General features: G+C 50.3%; 1 protein-coding gene across 1 annotated transcript in view; it reads right to left on the bottom strand.

The window, feature by feature from the left end:
* The window catches only part of TCERG1L (transcription elongation regulator 1 like), a 65,433-nt gene that overhangs the window by 25,575 nt on the left and 20,753 nt on the right, over positions 1 to 19,105 (bottom strand). Inside the window, exon 5 of the mRNA XM_024751571.1 lies at positions 11,524 to 11,593. Within this exon, the coding sequence (XP_024607339.1) occupies positions 11,524 to 11,593 (70 nt within the window). The remainder of the gene's footprint in view (positions 1 to 11,523; positions 11,594 to 19,105) is intronic.

The following is a 19,105-nucleotide window of genomic DNA, read 5'->3' as shown; positions in this document are numbered from 1 at the left end:
GAGAGACATTGATACAGAAGACTGCACTGTTGTTTCAGCAGGTGCACCCTGGGGAGGTATATTTCTCAGCAAGTCTGAGGCCCCCCAGTTGACTCAAGTATCAACAGAGTTGTACCCCCTTATCCACAAGGGGTATGTTCCTAGACCCCCGGCAGACGCCTGAAACATTGGCTAGTATTGAATCCTAAAGATATAGATATATGTTATGGTTTTTTCCTATCTAGACATACCTATGACAAACTTTAATTTATAAATTAGGCACAGTAAGAGATTAGCAACAATAATGAAATACAACAATGATGACAATATACTGTAATAGAAGTTACGTGAACGCGGTCTCTCTCTCTCAAAATGGCTTATGCAAATTCAATGTCTTTTCCATCTTAACTTGAGCTCATCGCGCACTGTGGCCAGAAGTATTGCAGTGTGAGGTGTAATAGGAAAACTAGCGTGAATTCCCTTTTTCCTTCTTCACAATTTCATGGATGGAAGATTCATTCTGACCAGAGATCTTAGCAACTTTATCATTCAATTTATTTTTCTTCCCTTATTAAGTCAAGAACTTTCACCTTTTCACTACAGGAAGCACTTTCTGGCTTCTCGTTGGTAGATCCGAATTGCCAGCATCACTACTCTTACGCTTTGGGGCAGTTATTAAGAAAAATCAGGGTCACTTGAACACAAGCACTGTGACACTGTGACTGTGGGTCGGACAATCGAGACGGCTACCGAGTGACGACCGGATGGGACAGCCTGGACAGAAGGATGATTCACGTCCCGGGCAGGATGGAGCTGACGGTATGAGATTTCACGTTACTCAGAACGGCATGTGATTTAAGACACATGAGTTGTTTATTTCAGGAATCTTCCACTTAATATTTTTGGACCTCGTTTGACCACAGATTAGCTCAAACTGCAGAAAGCAAACGCTCAGGTAAGGGGGGACAACTGTATACACGTGTCATCATCCCACCACCCAGATGGGCAGGAGCTCAGAGTACAGAGCGGAATGCGTACAGAGGCAACTGGGGCAAACTGCACACCTTCATGTCCTCGTGTGGGGCATCAACAGTGCCCACCTTGTAGGGTCGTTGTGAGAACTCAATGAAATAATCCAGGTCACTCCCTCAGGGCAGCCCCTCACTCAGCGGGTGCCTCCCTCTCTCCCTCTTTCCCTCTCTTCTTCCCTTTCTTCCTTCCTTCCCTCTCTCCTTCTTCCTTCTGTCCTTCCCTCCTAATACTATACTTTGAGAGACTTTGAAGAAATAGAAGGCTTTTGATTTGACCATTGCCTGAACGCAGAACTTGAGATGGGAAGAGAAATAAATGCCGACTCAGGCTGAGATGGGCGACTGCAGCCCTGGTGATTCCATCTTCTGTAAAGACAATGCTGACATCTGAGCATCACCTGGTTCTGGAGAAAGAACCAAATGTGGCCAGTGGGGTTGAAGATGCTTCCCAGGTGGGGACGTCTTGCTGCAAAACCTGGGGCAAATGATGGGAGCGCTCTGGACCTTTTTTTTTTTTTTTATTGGTAAAACAGATAGTTTGGACAGGATGCTCTTTACACGTCTCCAGGCACTGCAGTTCTGTGACGCAAATGCGATCCTGTTCTTCAGTCCTGTTGAAATATTTAAACGTCTTGATTCTGCCATCAATTTATTAGCTCTGTCTCCCAATTTTGCAGTTCCTATAAATGTGATAAGCGAGCCTCCTGTCTCTTGGTCCAATCCATGCTTTCCTGCTGGTGATGAGCGGGGGCAGGGCGGCCACCGCGCCCAGAGGTCTGGGGGGCCCTGGTCTGCCTCCCGCACAGTCTGTGTCTGCTCCTGCCATGGCCACCGTCTGGGGTCCCCGCTGGTGGCCGGCCCATGGTGGCCTCCGAGGCTGTGCAGCCCCGGGTAAGGAGGGCCACTGAGTGACTTGGGTTTTGTGCCAACCCACACTTCCTCCCTCCCTGCCCCTAGGCTGCTCCCTCCCTGCTAGGGCAGCTGGGACGCATTCCTGCTTAACCCACCAGCTGTCCATAAACAGTGACCGCTGGGGGCCACAAGCCGCCAGCCCCCAGGGCGGGTGAGCAGAGCGGTGTCCTTGCAAGGATGGTCCTATGAGACTACGAAGAATGTACCTGGTCTTTACCCCCGTTCCTGGCACAGAGCTTCAAAAAGGTGTGAAAACTGCTGCGTGAAAGGAGCCCTTTTGGCCACACCTGAGTTGATGTCAACAAGGCAATGCAGAGTGGGCCTGAGATGCTTTCAAAGGAGGGGTGGCCCACCCTGTGACTAGAGGGTTGGAACTCTCAGCCTCACGCCCCCCACCTGAGGAAGGGCAGGGGGCTGGTGACTGAGTTCATTCACACAGCCAGTGATTGAATCGCTCGGGCCTGCATCACGACACCGGATGTAAACTCTGCAGAATGGGGCTGGGGATCTTCCAGGCTGGATCGCATAGCCGTGTAAAGGGAGGGGCTGGCAGGTGCACTGCGACTCCACGGGGACGCCAGCTCCTGTGCTCGGGCCCCTCCTGGACCTCACCCCCTGCTTCTATTCCCTTTGGCCGTTCCTGAGCTGTACCCTTTATAACAAAACCGTCACCCTAAGCATGGCGCTCTCCTGAGCTCTGTGAGTCATTCTGGAGAATCATCAAACCTGCAGAGTGGTCATGGGAACCCCTGAATTTACAGCCAAGTGAGCCAGAAGTGGGCACGGCCAGGGGACTCCACTTTCCACTGACATCTAAAGTGGGGGGGGGGTCTTGTTGGGACTGAGCCCTTGACCGGGGGCTCTGCACTGACTCCAGGGGGTTCGGGCCAGAGCAGTGCCGTCAGGAGGAGCGGCCAGCTCAGTGTGTATCAACCCTGTGTAGCGGTGTGGCCCTCGTCAGCCAGGGCAGCCGGCGCGGCTCCCGGGCGCCACCGTTCCCTCATCGGTGACCCCAGTGACCCCGGCTTGGCTGTAGGGCTCAGCTAATCTCCCTGCCCTGGAAGAGCTCCCGAGGGGCACACTTGTAGGATGGACACAGGCCCCCCCACGTCCCCAGGCTCACCTATGATAGAGGGGCAGGGAGTAATAAATAATCAACCTACTAAGTGTGCAGTTAGGTGGGGTGTTCAGAGATGTTACCCGACTAGGAAGCTTAACACAAAAAAACCCACATGCGGGTGGGATAGGGGCCATCATGGAGGCAGGCGGGACCCAGGATGTCCCGTCCCTGGGGGTCAGGGCTGCCTCCAGAAAAGGGTGCCTGGGAGCACATCCCAGAGAGTGAAGGAGGCCCGTGCACATGTGGAGAAGGGGACCAGGGCTCTGCTGTGCAAAGGCCCTACAGAGCATCCAGAATGTTCCAGAGACAGCCAAAAGGAGGCCACGTGGCTGGAGCACCTGAGTGCTCACAGGTCCCTGGGGTCTCCTGGGCCACGGTGGGGGGGGACATGGCCTGTTACCCGAGTGAAGTGGGGAGACCCGGAAGGTTAGGCGTGGTGTGTCCTACGGTCCCCGCTGCCCCAACCCCTGACTCGGCCCTCTGCCCCTTCGACTGCTCGGCCAGCAACGCCCCCAGGTGTGAGGTCCAGGGTCGGCTCGGGCAGCTGACGTGGGGTCCCTACCGTGGCCTGCGTCTGGAGCACGTGGTATTTATCCTCAAGACTCCGGGGGGGCTGAGGTTCGCCAGCCCACGTCTTCCCAAACGCTTCCTGGACATGAAACGATTCCTGAATGCCTGTTTCCTTGGTGTGCTTTTCCAGCTCCTTCATTATTCTGGGCGGCACACAAGATGCTGGCTGCTGCCTGCGGGGAAGGACGGAGTTGACAGGTGCAGCGCGTGCACAGAGACCCCGCGTCCCCTGCAGAGGCTCTCGGGGCTGTTAGTACCGTGCATTCCCCTTGCTGCTTTACAGACGCTCTGACCTGCTGACATCACAAGCTTCACGCAGGTTTGCACATGAGGTTGAGCCCTTTGGTCCATGCTTGTCACCCAGTTTGTGCGTTTGACCTTGGACGTGTCCCCAGGGCTGTATTTTAGGGGCTCTGTTACCAGACTCTGAGCGATGAAAAGTCCAGCTGAGACGTAGTCGTGTCACATTCCCTCAGACATATTCCCGCAGGCAGAAGAGCCAGGAAGACAGCCCGAGACTCTGACGAAATCTTAACTGACTCTGAAAATGAGCTGAAGTTTTCAAAGCAAATGGTGGATGCCAAAAAATAGCAGCACATATCAGACAAATTCAGGGAAAGAAAGGCTATTGGACCAAAGAGAGGTCTGAAAAGACATCTCAGAGATCCAAGAAATTAGAAATAAAAAAGGAAAACAAACACTTCCGAAATGAAGAATAAACCAGAAGTTGCACAAACTTGAGTAGAATAAATGCCACACAGGTAATGCCTTAAGACTAACAGAAGGTGAGGAGAGGAAAATCAAAAAACAACAAGAAAATACATAAGAAGGATGCAAAACAAAGTGACACAGCAGAAGGGCAGAGAAGAACCAAACAGCATACTTGGAGCTGCCGACGTGGAAACTCAAAGCAATGAAATAGAACGAATACTAAAATGTAATTCAAAAAAATATCTTTATATAGAAAAGATGCACACCTACACTTTGAAAAGGTGCATATCATACCTGGGACAATTACCCAAGAATCACCAAGATAGAGACATACTGTGTCATTTAAAGGCTAAAATTAAAAACTAAGATGGATTGAAACACATCAACTATGTGTCAGTCTAGGGATTCATGATAAATTTGTCATCATTGGAGGATTCTCCTGCTAGAGAGCTGACATAGTATTTTGAAAGTCAGTATTAAAGGGAAGGAATCGAGCATTTACCCTGCTTTTCCTGTTTGAACTATACCTCAGTGGAACCAAATGGTTTATGAGGGTATGTTTTTCTTTATAAAAGTAGTTAAGGTAATAAATGCAAATGAAATAATATAATTAAAATATTAGCATGAAAAAGTCCTTCTAGAAATAGAGGATCTGGACAAGTCACCTGCTCACATCACAAAAGACAGACTACCGGACATCACATGCCTCTCGATAGAAGGAACTTAACACCACTATGAAGAATCCTTCCCTAGACAGTAATCAAACTTGAACTGATACAGCCTCCTGGTCTGACTACAGAGTTACAGAACTTACTAGGGCCAGGAGAACCAGTTAAAGCACACCATGGAGATTCAGTGCTACCAGTGGGTCAAGGTCCAGACTATGGGAAACTCCACAGTTGAGAAGAAATTCTGGTTTCTTTAAACACAAATGAAAAAAACAAAACAAAACAAAACAAAAAAATGCTGGGGCAGAAGGAAGGAAACTTACAGATTAAAATAGATTTAGGAGAGAGCCACAGAGGGCTATGTACAAACTTAATTTAGATGTTGATTTGAAAAATAAAATTGTAAAATAAAATAAAAGTCAAGGAAATCTGAACAATGTCTGGGAGGCTCTTTGATAATAGAAAGGAATTATTATTTGTTGTTTATTTTTTAGGTGTGACTATGGTTGCATTAAAAAAATCCTTATTGTTTAGTTATGTGCTCTGATATATTTACAAATGAAATTTATATGACAGCTGGGGTTTGTTTCAAAATCATCTGGGTTGAGGGGGCAGGAGAACTAAAGATGAACATTGGCCTCGAGATAGTTGCTGAAGATGGGAAATGTGTACCTGGGGGTTAAATTCCCTGTTCCATTTTTTATATTGAAACTTTTCATATTAAAAAGTTAAAAGGGACTTCTCTGGTGGTCTGCTGCAGAGGGCCCGGGTTTGATCCCTGGTCGGGGAACTAAGAACCCACGAGCCATGCAGTGTGGCCAAAAAAAAAAAAAAGTTAAAAATGGGCAAATCCACTCTGATCTCTTCATTGGGCATATTGAGCCATTTCCACTGTGTTGGGCCTTTTCCAGCACCGTGTCTGACAGTGGAATAAACTCATAGCCGCTCTCTGTCTCCCCTCCCATCATATGAAGATCTCTTTGCCTTACTAGAAGTCATCTCAGCTGGGCCTTTTGAATTTGCCTGAGCTGCCGCTTCCCTCGGCGCTCATTTCTCCATGGCCTCTCCCTGTGCTGACAGCAAATCTCTCACCGTCCTCCATCCTCTTCAGGACCAGCCTCCGTCCCCATCACTGGGGCAGCAAACACCAAGCTGAGCACGCTTTCCGGCAGAAGGCGTTGCAAGATTGAACAGAGTTAAACCATTAATTACCACAAATAGAGGCCAAATACGTGGAGATACAACGGAAGACTCTCAGCTGACTGCACAGTTATACCTCCAAGGGGCTGTACAGAATGGGCCAAGATTCTTGATAACCGGTCTTGGGGAGAGGATGGTGGGTCGATATGAGATGGATTTCCCGCCTGGCGATGTCTCTCTGTGCCCCTGCGATGAGCTGCAACAAACCTCCGGCAGACCATAATCACAAAATAAATAAGGATGAACTCGATCACACAGAAGGATTGCTGAAGACAGACCCGCCATCTGCAAGGAGGCACATCTCCTCCAGTGCCCACTTCCTAGAGTCCTCTGCTCCCTTGAGAAATCTGTCAAAAACCTACTTAATATTTAAGACTCAACTGACACGTCACCTCCCTGATTGCCTGATGTCCCCATGGTCTTGTCGAAGTCCCCGAACTGCTTTATCATGGATACAGCACTGGCTGGGATGCAATAGCTCTGGTGTTGATGGGAATCTCAGAGACCTGACCCCTGGGCCGTCCCTGCCCAGGGCAGGAACTCAAATCAGACAGCAGCTACTGCTCCAAACATGCAGAGACCCAGGCTTGTCCACCCGGAGACCCTAAGGAGAAGCCAGGGGTTCATGTTTCATAATCCTGTTTTGGAGAGAAAATAAATGCCAGGTAATATTTACGCTTCAGTCTGAAAGGACAAATTAAAATACCATGACAAACGACTGTGCACACAGTCTTCTCATGGGCAGGTATCAATGAGGCGTCCATCCCAGGTAGGATGTCCTAATAACACAGGGCACAGACTCTGTACGGTTTACAAAACCGCAGGTTTCTATAGAAACTAAAATCATGAACTATGTACAGAGACTCACTTACAAGGCAAGTGGATGTTAATAATTCATTTTCCATGCATGTCCAAGGCCACAAAGAGACGCACACTGCCCCATCTTATGAAGAAATCCAGACTCCGGCACTGGCGTTGGACTGTAGATCATTCTCTTGTTATCTTGGGACACATCAAAGATGTAATTTTTTTTTTTTTCGGTACGCGGGCCTCTCACTGCTGTGGCCTCTCCCATTGCGGAGCACAGGCTCCGGATGCGCAGGCTCAGCGGCCATGGCTCACGGGCCCAGCCGCTCCGTGGCATGTGGGATCCTCCCGGACCAGGGCACGAACCCGCGTCCCCTGCATCGGCAGGCGGACTCTCAACCGCTGCGCCACCAGGGAAGCCCCCAAGATGTAATTTTATAGCAATCTTAATTGAGATGCACAGACTTCCTAGCATCACCTTACAGCATTTCAGAGGAGCCGTGCTCTTACTTTCTCAATAGCTAATTTGTCTGGGATTCTGGAAATCATGTACGTGGAAGTGAAAGAGCTGGTCTCACAGGTCATGTGAGGACAGGTGCAGCATGCTGGCCCCTCCTTGCTGCCCACACTCACTGACCATCCTCTGCCTTTGCACCTTGGGTGGCAGTAGCAGCAGCTGTCTATGAACAGAGGGTTTCCTTTCCTCTGTCACAGTTGACTCTCTCTAGGTGTGTGGGCTTGATCTGGGGACAGGCTCAGGGGTGGCGGCTACAAAACCTCCAGACACTAGATTGTTTGGTCTTGTCCTGTCTTTTGGATGGCGGTATCCGTTTTTTGTCCTAGACAGATGCCATCTGCCCCAGGTGGGATGCAGAATTGCAGGTGGATGGATCATAGCCTCACAGCTCTGTGAGGGCACCTCGGTGTCACAGATGGGCGTGGGGGCTGGGGACTACCTCCTCAGGCTGCCCCCAAATCCTTAAAGATGCAGCCTGGTCCAGGGGACATGCTTTCAGTGTGACTTGGTCACCTTGGTTTGTCAAGAGGGGAGTAATGGAGGGCGTATTTGAGGAAAGTGGAAAAGTGCCACAAGGGCACTTCTTGCTAATTCCACGCTCTTGTGTCTCCAGCCGTGGCTGTATATGACTCCATGGAAGCACCTACTGTAGAAGGTCAACTTTACCACTTACATCCAAGGCCATCAGCGGGGCTTCCCCAAAGTTTACCAGCTACCACAATAAACAATGTTCCAAGCCAAGAGATTTCTTTTAGTCACTTACCATAAAAGGCTCCTGTACCAAGTCGCCTAGAAACATAAACGCATTTCCAAAGCCGTGGGGCCGATGATATTGAAAAACTCAAACAAGTAACTGCACCCTGTCACACTACAGAAAACCACTAGTTTAGCAGGAATCCCCTGGCTCGGCAACTGGCAAAAACTGGTACCTCGCGAAGGGGCTGGAAGCCATACGTACCACTGACAGTTTCTTTACTAACGGGTTTTGTAAAGAGTGACCATTTCACTCTGGCTTTTAAACCAAATGACATACGTTTGCTGAATCCTTCAAATAATTCAACTCAATGATTTGAAATAAATTCTAAATTCCTTAAGTAGACAGCACATTTGAAAAGCAGGTCTGAACTAAAAACAACCTACACGTCAGAAACCAGCCGAACCCCTGGGCACTGCACACAACGGGGAGACGCAAACAATCAATTTTCCGGTCCCGGGGAAGACGCACGATCGTGCATCACGAACCCATTCCATTAAACAGTAAATAACAAGCCATCTGAAACAGCGCTTACCAGGTAGCTGAAAATATCTGGGTACTTTGAAAGCTTGTCATTGTGACATATTTCTCTTCGCAGGGAATTTTAGGAAAAGTTATCATTTGGACCCGGATCATATGATTTAATCCTATCTGCGTAAGAATGTTCAAAATGTATATGAACTGGGCCAGGGTGTGAAAAGATGCAGGGAGCATAGAGCTGCGTCCAAAACGTGCCCTGTAGTTTAGAGGCCAGGATACGGCCGCTGAAGAGTCGTCATTTGCAGAAGCATTTAAGTGCTTTTTGATGTGAAAAATTACACTATGTATACGAAAGGGAAGGTCAAAATGGATTGATTTTGGCAGGTTCTCTGGAGCCTGGCCTCTTACTAGTTATACAGCATCTACTAAATACAAGTGCCCAGAAGCAGCTGGAAGCTTGAGGAGTCCTTGGGCTTACTGACAACAACCTTCCCCCAAAGGACAAAACTGCCAAGACGATGCTGGTGTCCATGCACCCGAGTGAAGAGCTCTGAGCAAGGGGCACGCAGGCCCAGGCTGGGAGGAAGCTTTGGAAAAAGCCACACGAGGGTGAAGCTTCCCCTAGAGTGGGTGCAGTCTGCAAAGCGGCTCAGAAGTGAATGACCAGGACTCACAGAACATTCCAGACCCTGAGTGCAGATCCCCCAACTTCCGCTGAAACCTTTTCCTCCTGGATCTCAGTGGCAGAACAAAGTGACCCAGGGACCGAGGCCTGAACCATGGCGGGAGCCAGGTGCCTGGGCACCTGAGGGCCGAGGGGGCTTGGAATCATATGATGGCCAAAAGCTTCATGCAAACACCCGTGTTGGTTTCAAAGTCAGTGCTGAGTCACGGAAGAAGTCTTTCAGATGATGAAAACCGAGACTAATGCTTTGACATTATTTCAATGCCAAGTGTTCAGAGTTTGGGGCCAGTCGCACGGGAAAACGGATAAAACTGGGTGATACAGGCAGACATCCCCACTCCTCTGGAGCTAGCCGAGACCTCCCTCCTGCACGAGTTCAAAACGCATCCGGTAATGGCTAGGGTGCTGCTTCCCTTGTGCCTCAGGAAGCTCATCTTGTTTTTAAAATTATATACATTTATCCAAAGATCACAGAGACTGGCTTAGCTGACAACCAGGGTGTGAACATAACAATAAGGAGACGACGCTTGATTTCCTTTCCTGGAGCCCTTGGTCCCCAATGAAGACACTTGGTGTCCATCCTCTGCGGCCCACGCAAGTGTCCTTTGACCCCAAAAGGGACTGTCTAAGCAGAGGATACGGGGGAGCAGAAAAACAGAGGCCTGGGCTATTGGGTGGGAGGTGCTTTGCTCCAGCACCGCAGGGAGCCCCCGGTCCCGCCGAACTGCTGCCCCTGGTCTCCTTCACCCGCGCAAGGAGACCCCACCCCCCACCCAGACTGCCTTCCTGTCTTGGGAAGGACACTGCTTACCCTTCCCTGCATTGTTTCCAGAAAGTTCTGTGGTGTCTGCTTGGTACCAGTTAAAATGACAATATACCTGGGCCCTGGTCAGTGAAATAGTTTTGTGAGGGATGCACAGTGGAAAAAGGCCAAAGGTGTTGAAATAAAAGGAATAATGTACCCACTTAGGACTAATTCTGCAGGCTTGTGTCTCCACAGGCACCCTGACCCCTGGCTGCCAGCCCTGCCTCCACTTCCTCTCTCCTTTCCTCTCCCACCATCTTTCACCGGGAAGCCACAGGGCAAGGGTGGAAGAGGTGAGAACGGGCACAGGTTCTGAGTCAAGACTGCATTTTCCTCCATCACTGCGAACATTTGTTACTGCAAAAGTACTTCTTCTAAGGCACATTTTTTAAAAGAGAAAATACGCACAGTTGCAAACATCCTGACAGCTGCTCAGGGATTCCTGCCGCAGGCCTGGGGTGTCCCATGATGGGGGCTGATAAATGGGCACCCGGTACAGGACTGATTGCACTGCTAGGCCGGGACGTCGGAACCACGTTGGCTCAGGAAGTGGCCTCGTGGGTCCTTTTTTAGATTCGCTTTCATCCTTCCCTGCCTCGTGCCTCCCACCTCCCCCTTCTGGGAACTTGGGACACACAGACCCCGAATTTTACCCCTTTACGTAGAACTCAGTAGGAAAGGGACCACAGACCGGGCCTTCCAGGAGGGCCAAAGCGGGAACAACCATTCCCCGCCCCCGGCTTGAAAGGAAGGGGCGGAGTTCCCTCCCTCCTGTGCTGTGGCCACAAGCAAACCGTAACAAGCAAACGTGGATGGAGAACTTATTCTCCTGGTGCCACAGGAAGTCACACGGGCAACATCGCACGAGGGCATCACCCACCTTGCAGACGGGAAGTCTGATGCGGGGGTGAAATTACTTTGCCCAAAGTCACTAAGCAAGTAAGACACGGAGCTGGACCTCCAACCCGGGGCTGACAGACGCACAACCCACTACTCACCCAGCGCCACCTTCACCTTCGTGCTCTGTCCACTCCTCAGGGCCCCAAAGCAAGGCTAGGGGTGAACGTGGCCCCGGGGAGGCCAGGGGAGGGGAGACGACATCCAGTGTAGACCCGGGGCACCCAGGGCAGGTTCTGCTAAGACAGACCTGGGACCTCCCGCCCTCTGTTTAGGGGTTGGATCCGTTCTTGGCTCAGTCAACAGAGTCAAAGGGATCCCTTCCCTTTCTCCACCACCTAGTCATCCCTCGAAGAAAGACGCGCAGGAAAGGACGTGGCCACCTACCGATTCCTCTTGGTTTTCACGTGGGGGTCTTCCCTGCCATCTTCGGAACTTGATCCGTCGCCGGGCTTGGCTGAAAGAAAGCCAAGTTCACCTGTTAACACGGAGCCTGTGGCTTTGACAAACCGTCGGGAAGCACCACTTTCAAGCAGACTCATCTTGAAATTAAGAAAACAGACTTCCCTTAAAGGTGGACCTCAAATCCTGTAACCACGCTCTTAGGGCGCACCCCTTTCACATTCCAGCGGAACAGAAATCTGATGTGCTTTGGTGCGGATAAGTCATCTCTAGCTGCCGGCTGTGTAGAGGCTGCTGGACCTTCCAGAAGGGCTGGAGGGGGAAGGGGCGTCCACCTGGCCCCACCCCTCACAGGACTTAGGCCCTGGACCAGCTCTGCTAGCCACGCTGCCTTCACGTCCTTGTGCTTGAGCCACAGACCCGGACTCCCCGCTTTGTCTCCTGCAGTGAACAACCCGATTTCTCCTGCACGCGGCGTGCCCGCCACTGCTGTCTACAAGTCTGCTTTCTAAAAGCTAAATTGATTTTGAAGTCGGGTCCCCTACTTACATCCTGAAGAGGTTGGCCCTATAAATGTTTGATGAGCTTTCGGAATGAAAAAGTAAAAAGGTGCTTCGGTGTTTCGTATCTGTCTCCAAAAGGAAAGAGGAAAAATGAGTATAAAGATGGTTCTAGAGCATCATTGTTTCGGTGCTGACAGGTTGAATGATGTCCAAACGCTCCCTGGCATCACAACTGCCTCCTTGCCTGCTTTTTATTCTGTGTCTGTCATCCCCAAGAAACCACTTTCTCATAACCACGTCCTGTGTGGGCACAGGGGCAGGGTTCTGGGCTCTGCAGTGCGTGACCCATGTCCTCACCCGCTGCCGCCGTCCCCCAGGACTGCTTGAACCCACGTCCTTCCTGAGGACGCTCTGTAATGAGCTCATAATGAATGTGAAGCTTATGGGAAAAAATATGAATTTCCACGACTGCAAAGCCCTCCACACCTTTTCTTTCTATAAAACCTGACAACTCTCCATACACGCGGTTTGCAATCCCAGCAATGCCCCCCTGCTCCGGCTCCAACCCCTATCTACTCTCCGGTTCGCTTTCGGAGCAGAGCTTGGGGCTGCAGCGAGCTGAGAGGGTTGGGATCTGGTGGCCTCTTCCCACCGACGGCCCGTCCACAGCGGGTCCTGCCCAGTACAGCATTGTGGGACCAGTGAGCGCTCCCTCGGCGAGAGCCCAAGCCCAGGTGGGCCTTTCAGGGCTCTCCAGTGGGGCTCGCCCCACCTTGGCTCCAGTGACACGTGGGGCTGGATGATGGGGCGTCCCGTGCACCGTAGGGTATTGGGCAGCATCCCTGGTCTCTGACCCCCAGACGCCCGGCACCCCTCCCAGTACTGACAACCACAGATGTCTCCAGTAGTTGCCAAATGTCCCCCAAGGGACGGAGCCTCACCCCACCCCCTGCCCTGATGAGAACCAGTGGTCTAGAGAGAGACCTTTGCGGTGACCGAGCTGACGGGCAGGGGACGGGCTTTCTTCTTCACTCCTATGCTCTCTCCCCACGCGCCCATACGTGGCGCCGACAGTCAATCCCCTCTCTGCTGTGACCCCAGAAGGCACACTTACCATCCCGGCTCCTGCCTGGCTCTCCACCTCCGTGTCCCACAGGCCCCTCATCTCAGCACATTCCACCTGGATCTACCCTCGCTCCCACTCTCCCGTCTCAGCCTCCAGTCCACCGACACCCCTCCACGTAGGAGCTGCGACTCTCCCTTACGATGCCCCTCCTGGCCCCCACTGGCTCTGGCTGGCTTTTGAAGAAGGAGTGGGTTGTGTTTGCTTGTCCTTCAGGCAGATACGCAGAGACATCATTATCAAGACATTTACTAAGGTGTAGACGAGGCAGCCCTTCCCCACACCCCGCACAGGACACACTCGGGAAGACCAAAGGCAAGCCAGGAAAACTGAAGAAATACTGTTTTTACATGAGTTCACACAATTATAAAGATGTTGGTTATTTTCTAGGGTATTTTTGTTCATTTTGAAGAATTCTATCATGAGTGAAGTTTCCTGATCAAGATTCAAAATTCAGAAGTCATAAAGGAAAACACAAATTTACTGCCTTTAAAAATACAAGACCAAAGGAATGTCAGGAAAAACGGTGGAATAGGGGACTCTCGGGTCCGTCCCTCCACCAAAACAGCTGCTGAACTGGAAAAGTGACTGGAGTCGAGTATTTGAGAACTCTGGAACCTTCAACATCAAGGGCAGTGCTGGCTGCGGGGAGAGGCTGCTGTCCTTCAGCTGACCTCAGAGATAACGGAACAGAAACTTCAGTTTGGGGACTGAAAGTGACAAGGAATACACACATAAAAACTAGTTTGGAGGGACTTCCCTGGTGGTCCAGTGGCTGAGACTACACTCCCAATGCAGGGGGTCCGGATTTGATCCCTGATCAGGGAACTAGAGCCCGCATGCGGCAACTAAGACCCAGTGCAGCCGAATAAATATTTTAACAAACTAGTTTGGAAAAGTCACAAATGGGCGGCTCCAACCCTCAACAAGCAGGAATCAGAAATCCTTGAGGAGTAGGACAATCACATTTCCAGTGTTGCCACATCGTCACACTCAGAAAGTCCAGATCTCGATCAAAACTACAAAGCATACAAAGAAATAAGAAAGAAAGTATGGTCCATTCACATGACAAAAAAAGAATTTGACAGCAACCGTCTCTGAAAAAGCCCAAGTACCAAAATTCACTCAAAATGGCTGAAAGAGCTAAACTTAAGAGCTAAAACTATGCAAATCTCAGACAAAAACATAGGGGGTAAAAGCCATGATGCTGGATTTGAAAATGGTCTCTTAGATATGACACCAAAACACTGGCAGTAAAAGAAAAAAACAGATAAATTGGACTTAATAAAAAATTTTAAATTTCTTGCATAAAAGAACACTATTATCAACAGAGTGAAAAAGCAAACCACAGAATGGGAACCACATTTGCAAATTAAATATCTGATAAGGGATTCATATTCATAATATATATAAAACCCCTACAACTCAGCCACAACAACTAAAACAAAAACAGCCCAGTTACAAACGGGCAAAGACTTAAATGGACCTTTCTCCAAAGAAGACACGCGAAAAGCCCATGAAAAGGTACTCAGCACGGAGTCATTAGGGAAATGGAAATCAAAACCGCAGTGAGGTACCACTTCACACACTCTGATGGTGATAAAATAATAAGAAGAAGAATTTTAAAAAGGAAGACAAGTGTTGGCAAATAATATGGAGAAGGACGTGGAACCCGTGGGCACTAATGGTGGGAATGAAAGATGGGGCAGCTGCTGTGGTAAAAGGTTTGACCGCTACTCTAAGAGTTCAACATAGAGTTACCACGTGAGCCAGAAATTCTACTCCGAGGTATGCACCAAAAAGAACTGAAAACAAGCATTCAAACAGATATTTGTACGCCGACGTTCATAGCGGCATTATTCACAACAGCAAAAAAGTGGAAACAACCCGAGAGTCCATCAGCAGGTGAATCAATAAACAATGTGTGGTTTATCCCTACAATGGAATACTACTCAGCTGTGAAAAGGAATGAAGCACTGACACGTGCTATAACATGCATGGACCTTGAAAACGTTATGCTAAGTGAAATAAACCAGACACAAGTGGACAAATACTGCATGATTCCACTTACGTGAGGCACATAGAACAGGCTAATCTACAGACATGGGAAGTAGAATAGAGGTTACCAGGGGAATTATCAATAAACGGTTACAGGGTTTCTGTTTCGGGGGAGGAAAAAGATGGGAGACAATGGTGATGGTTACATAATACTGTGAAGGTATTACTGACAAATGCCTCTGAACGGTGCACTTAAAAATGGTTGAAAAGGCAAACTTCATGATATGCATGGTTTACCACAGTAAGAAAAAAATTCAAGATCAATTCGTTTTATGGAAAAAGAAATCAAGAGAAAAATATTGGAATCACACTATAGACAAAATATTGATCTCCTTGATTTACAGGACTCCGTATAATTCAATACGGAAGACAAACACACACTCCACAGGAATACAGAACAACACAAATGGCCAATCAACCAGCTGAAAGGTTCAATTTCACTCACAATTAAAGAAATGCCAACTGACACAATGAATGGGCCTAAACACTTGAGACTGGATGATGTACAGTCTTCATGAGAACAGGCAGAGTCTACTAGTGGCCATGTGAACTGGGTGATCTTTTAGGAGGACGATTTAGCAATATCTGTCAAAAGAAAATGCATGTACCTTTTGACCTGGCAATTCCAGTCGTATGAATTTATACAAGAAAAGTACTCGTAAAAATGCTCCTAAGATAAATATATGTGTACAAAGGTGTTCATATCAGCGTTCTGTGTGTGCATGCACAAACAGATGACCTACAAGTCCCCCAACTGGAAAGAGTCATGGGTATCCAGCCGAGAGAGAGGGGAGAGAGAGAAAGAGAGAGAAGAGAGATGGGCTATGGGGGGAGCGGGGCTCAGAACACGGGGAGCCGGAAAGATACCCACAATGGTGAAAAGCAGAAAGTGCGACACGTCAATCCCTCAGCTGTCCTACTAAAAATATATTCAATACACACTCACAGACATCTACCTATTTTCAAAATTTATTGTCTTATGCCTTTAACCGGCAAGGAAAGTCATGTACATTCTTTAAAAAAGGCACTGAGCGGGCTTCCCTGGTGGCGCAGGGGTTGAGAGTCCGCCTGCCGATGCAGGGGACGCGGGGTCGTGCCCCGGTCCGGGAGGATCCCACGTGCCGCGGAGCGGCTGGGCCCGTGAGCCGTGGCCGCTGCGCGTCCGGAGCCTGTGCTCCGCAACGGGAGAGGCCACAGCAGTGAGAGGCCCGCGTACCGCAAAAAAAAAAAAAAAAAAAAAAAGGCACTGAGCATGCAGTGAGGCTGCAGCAGGTGGTCAAAGCTCTCCTGAGTCTGTGAGACAAATGTCTTCCTTTGGGCAAGTGGAGGTGATGACCCCTATTATGTTCGGTCCCCTCTCTCAGAAGGGAAGGCACAATGTCTGGTTAAACTTGCTGGAGAACTGCAGGAGCGGATTTGTTGGGGGAGGGCACGTTTGCATTCAGAGGAGAACCCTGGTATGTGGCATGCACCTGTGCCCCAGGCAGACGCAACTCGGAAGAGTCCAGGGCTGTAGTTGCCCCCGGGGACCTAGGAACAGTGGCGCTCCGGCCTGTGAACTGCGCGAGTCCAGAGTTCACTCCTTAATGGCAGGTGCTGGTCGCCAAGGCTGGGGTCGCGTCCATCACCTGAGCGGGCTCCGCTCCTCCGCTTCCAGACTCACTAGCTTTTTCCAGGGCAGCCGTACGCCCTTAACACAGATGAGCTTCCACCTTAACACACATGAGCAAAGCATGTGACCTGAGATCTTCGCGAAGTTCTAGGGGCGTCTGCAAACATCTGGCTGAAAAGACTGACAGCGGGTCAAATAGCCTTGATATTCAAGAAATGCACAGTCTGCTCAGCAGAACAAGACCTCAAAGTTTCTCCACCCCTGGAAATGCTCACAGCCCACAAGGAGTGCTGGCCCGAGATGGGGCTGTCACAGCAGTGGGATGGCCCCTCCGGCCGAAGTTCGGTCCTTTCACCGGGGTGTCTGCAAACAAGGCAGTTTGGGAACCTAGCAGACAGAGTGATGCGGTGCTTCCATCCCGGCCTCTGCGAGTCATCAGCCCCTAGTGGGTCGCCTGCCCAATGAGGCAGCACTGAGCTGAAGCCTTCGTCAGCTCCTGAGACTGTGACCTGGGAACCCTGCCAAGAGAACGTGTGCTCTGCCCACCTGGAACGTTTGGGGAAAATGGCCCCGGGTGGAAAACTGGCTGGGCCGTCCCAGCTCCACTGGCACAACGGCTGCCCTCATTCCCGGGCCAGGAGGGCGGGGCAGCTTGAAGCACTAAGTTCTGGGGAAACTGCTTTGAAAAATGCTGTTCCTGTCTCACCTGTTTAGCAGTCCTGGGTCTTGAAGGCACAGAGACAGGACATAACCCCTTTACCAGCACTAATTCAGGATGGGATCCAGAAAGCTGCATGAGCCCTGGCCCTGCCCGTCCAGCAAACTGAAGGCGAGTGTTACAGAGCATCGTAAAGACCCCGCGGCCTGCACGTCGGCTCCTCCCTTTTCCCATCACAGGCTGCCTGGTAAATTCTGTCAATAAGCGATTCTCTGGAGGGATGACCTGTCTCCACTCACCTCCCTTACTTGCGGTCCTGTTACAGGGGCTGACCAGTGTGGGCACCGATGCTGATAACGGCGTTAACGAGCCACCTGGTTCATTCGTTGCGCAAAGAGGAGGCGTAGGCCAGGCTGCCAGGTGGCGTCGGGCTGTGGATGGAACACAGGTCCCAGGTGATGGTCAGGGCTCCTCCCAAACAGCCAGGGCAGGTGACTTCTGCATGGGGAGAGCCCCTCTCATCCACCTGAGTCCTCGCGGATGAACAACGAGGCACCTATCTGCCACTCTGGAGAACACCCAGCATCTGTGTGTTCAGCAGTCCTGGGTCTTTTGGAGTACCCGGCACCTGGTCCCACTGTGTGATAGAGATCAGTGCGCCGTCCCTGGGCAAACAATGCTCGGGAACGCGACCCGTTCACAAGTCCTCGCTGGGATTACTCACAGGGACGGTTTCAGGTCCTCCTTGGTGAAATGCATGTCATTGTCAATGTACATTTGTCTCGAATATAAACGACTGAAATGTTTACAGAGCAACTGAAGCCAAGTGACTTCCTGCCACGTGGAAGCGCAAGGCTCCCCGCACCTGACTGTCCTGTGTCAGGCGCAGGGAGCAAAACGGTTTCCAGAAGCTCCTTTTTATCGCATGCTCATAAGATGCCTGGCGAGGCGCCCCTCCTTAGATCTGGAGTCAGACCCTCCGGGGTGCAAACTCTGGTCCCCCACCGGATAGAAGTGTGACCTTGAGCACATCAGTTGGTCTCCTTTCTTTAATTCCCTCTTCTGTAAAACAGGTATAAAGATGATGGATTGCACAATAATGGCCTCCAAAGACGTCCACAACCTGATCCCTGGAACCTGTGAATACATTAGGTTGCGAGGCAAGGGGGATGAAGGTTCCTAACCAGTCGACCTTGAGACGGGTGGTGAGCCTAAGACATCCAGAAGGGCCCAGTGTCATCACAAGGACCCTGAGAAGTGGAAGAGGGAGGCAGAAGACTCAACCAGAGAGAAGAGCTGAAGATGTATTGCTGCTTTGGAGCGGGTAGGCAGGGCCATGGAGCCCAGGAAACCAGGTGGCCTCTCGAAGCTGGAAGAGGCAGGGGAACGAGTTCTCTCCTAGTGCCTCCGGAAAGAATGCAGGTCCAACAACATCAGTGAGAAGTAAGCTGGGCTTCTGAGCTCCAGGACTGGAAGGTAATACATTGGTGTTGGTTTAAGCCACTAAGTTTGTGATGATGTGTTACAGCAGCAAAAGGAAGCTGATACAGATGGCGCCCACCTCCTGTGGCTGCAGTGAACATGAGGAAACAAGTGCCCCTTTTTCCGTGCAG

The sequence above is a fragment of the Neophocaena asiaeorientalis genome, unplaced genomic scaffold, assembly GCF_003031525.2.
Source record: "Neophocaena asiaeorientalis asiaeorientalis breed wild unplaced genomic scaffold, Neophocaena_asiaeorientalis_V1.1 scaffold108, whole genome shotgun sequence".
NCBI lineage: Eukaryota > Metazoa > Chordata > Mammalia > Artiodactyla > Phocoenidae > Neophocaena > Neophocaena asiaeorientalis.
This window is presented reverse-complemented; position numbering and strand designations above follow the sequence as displayed.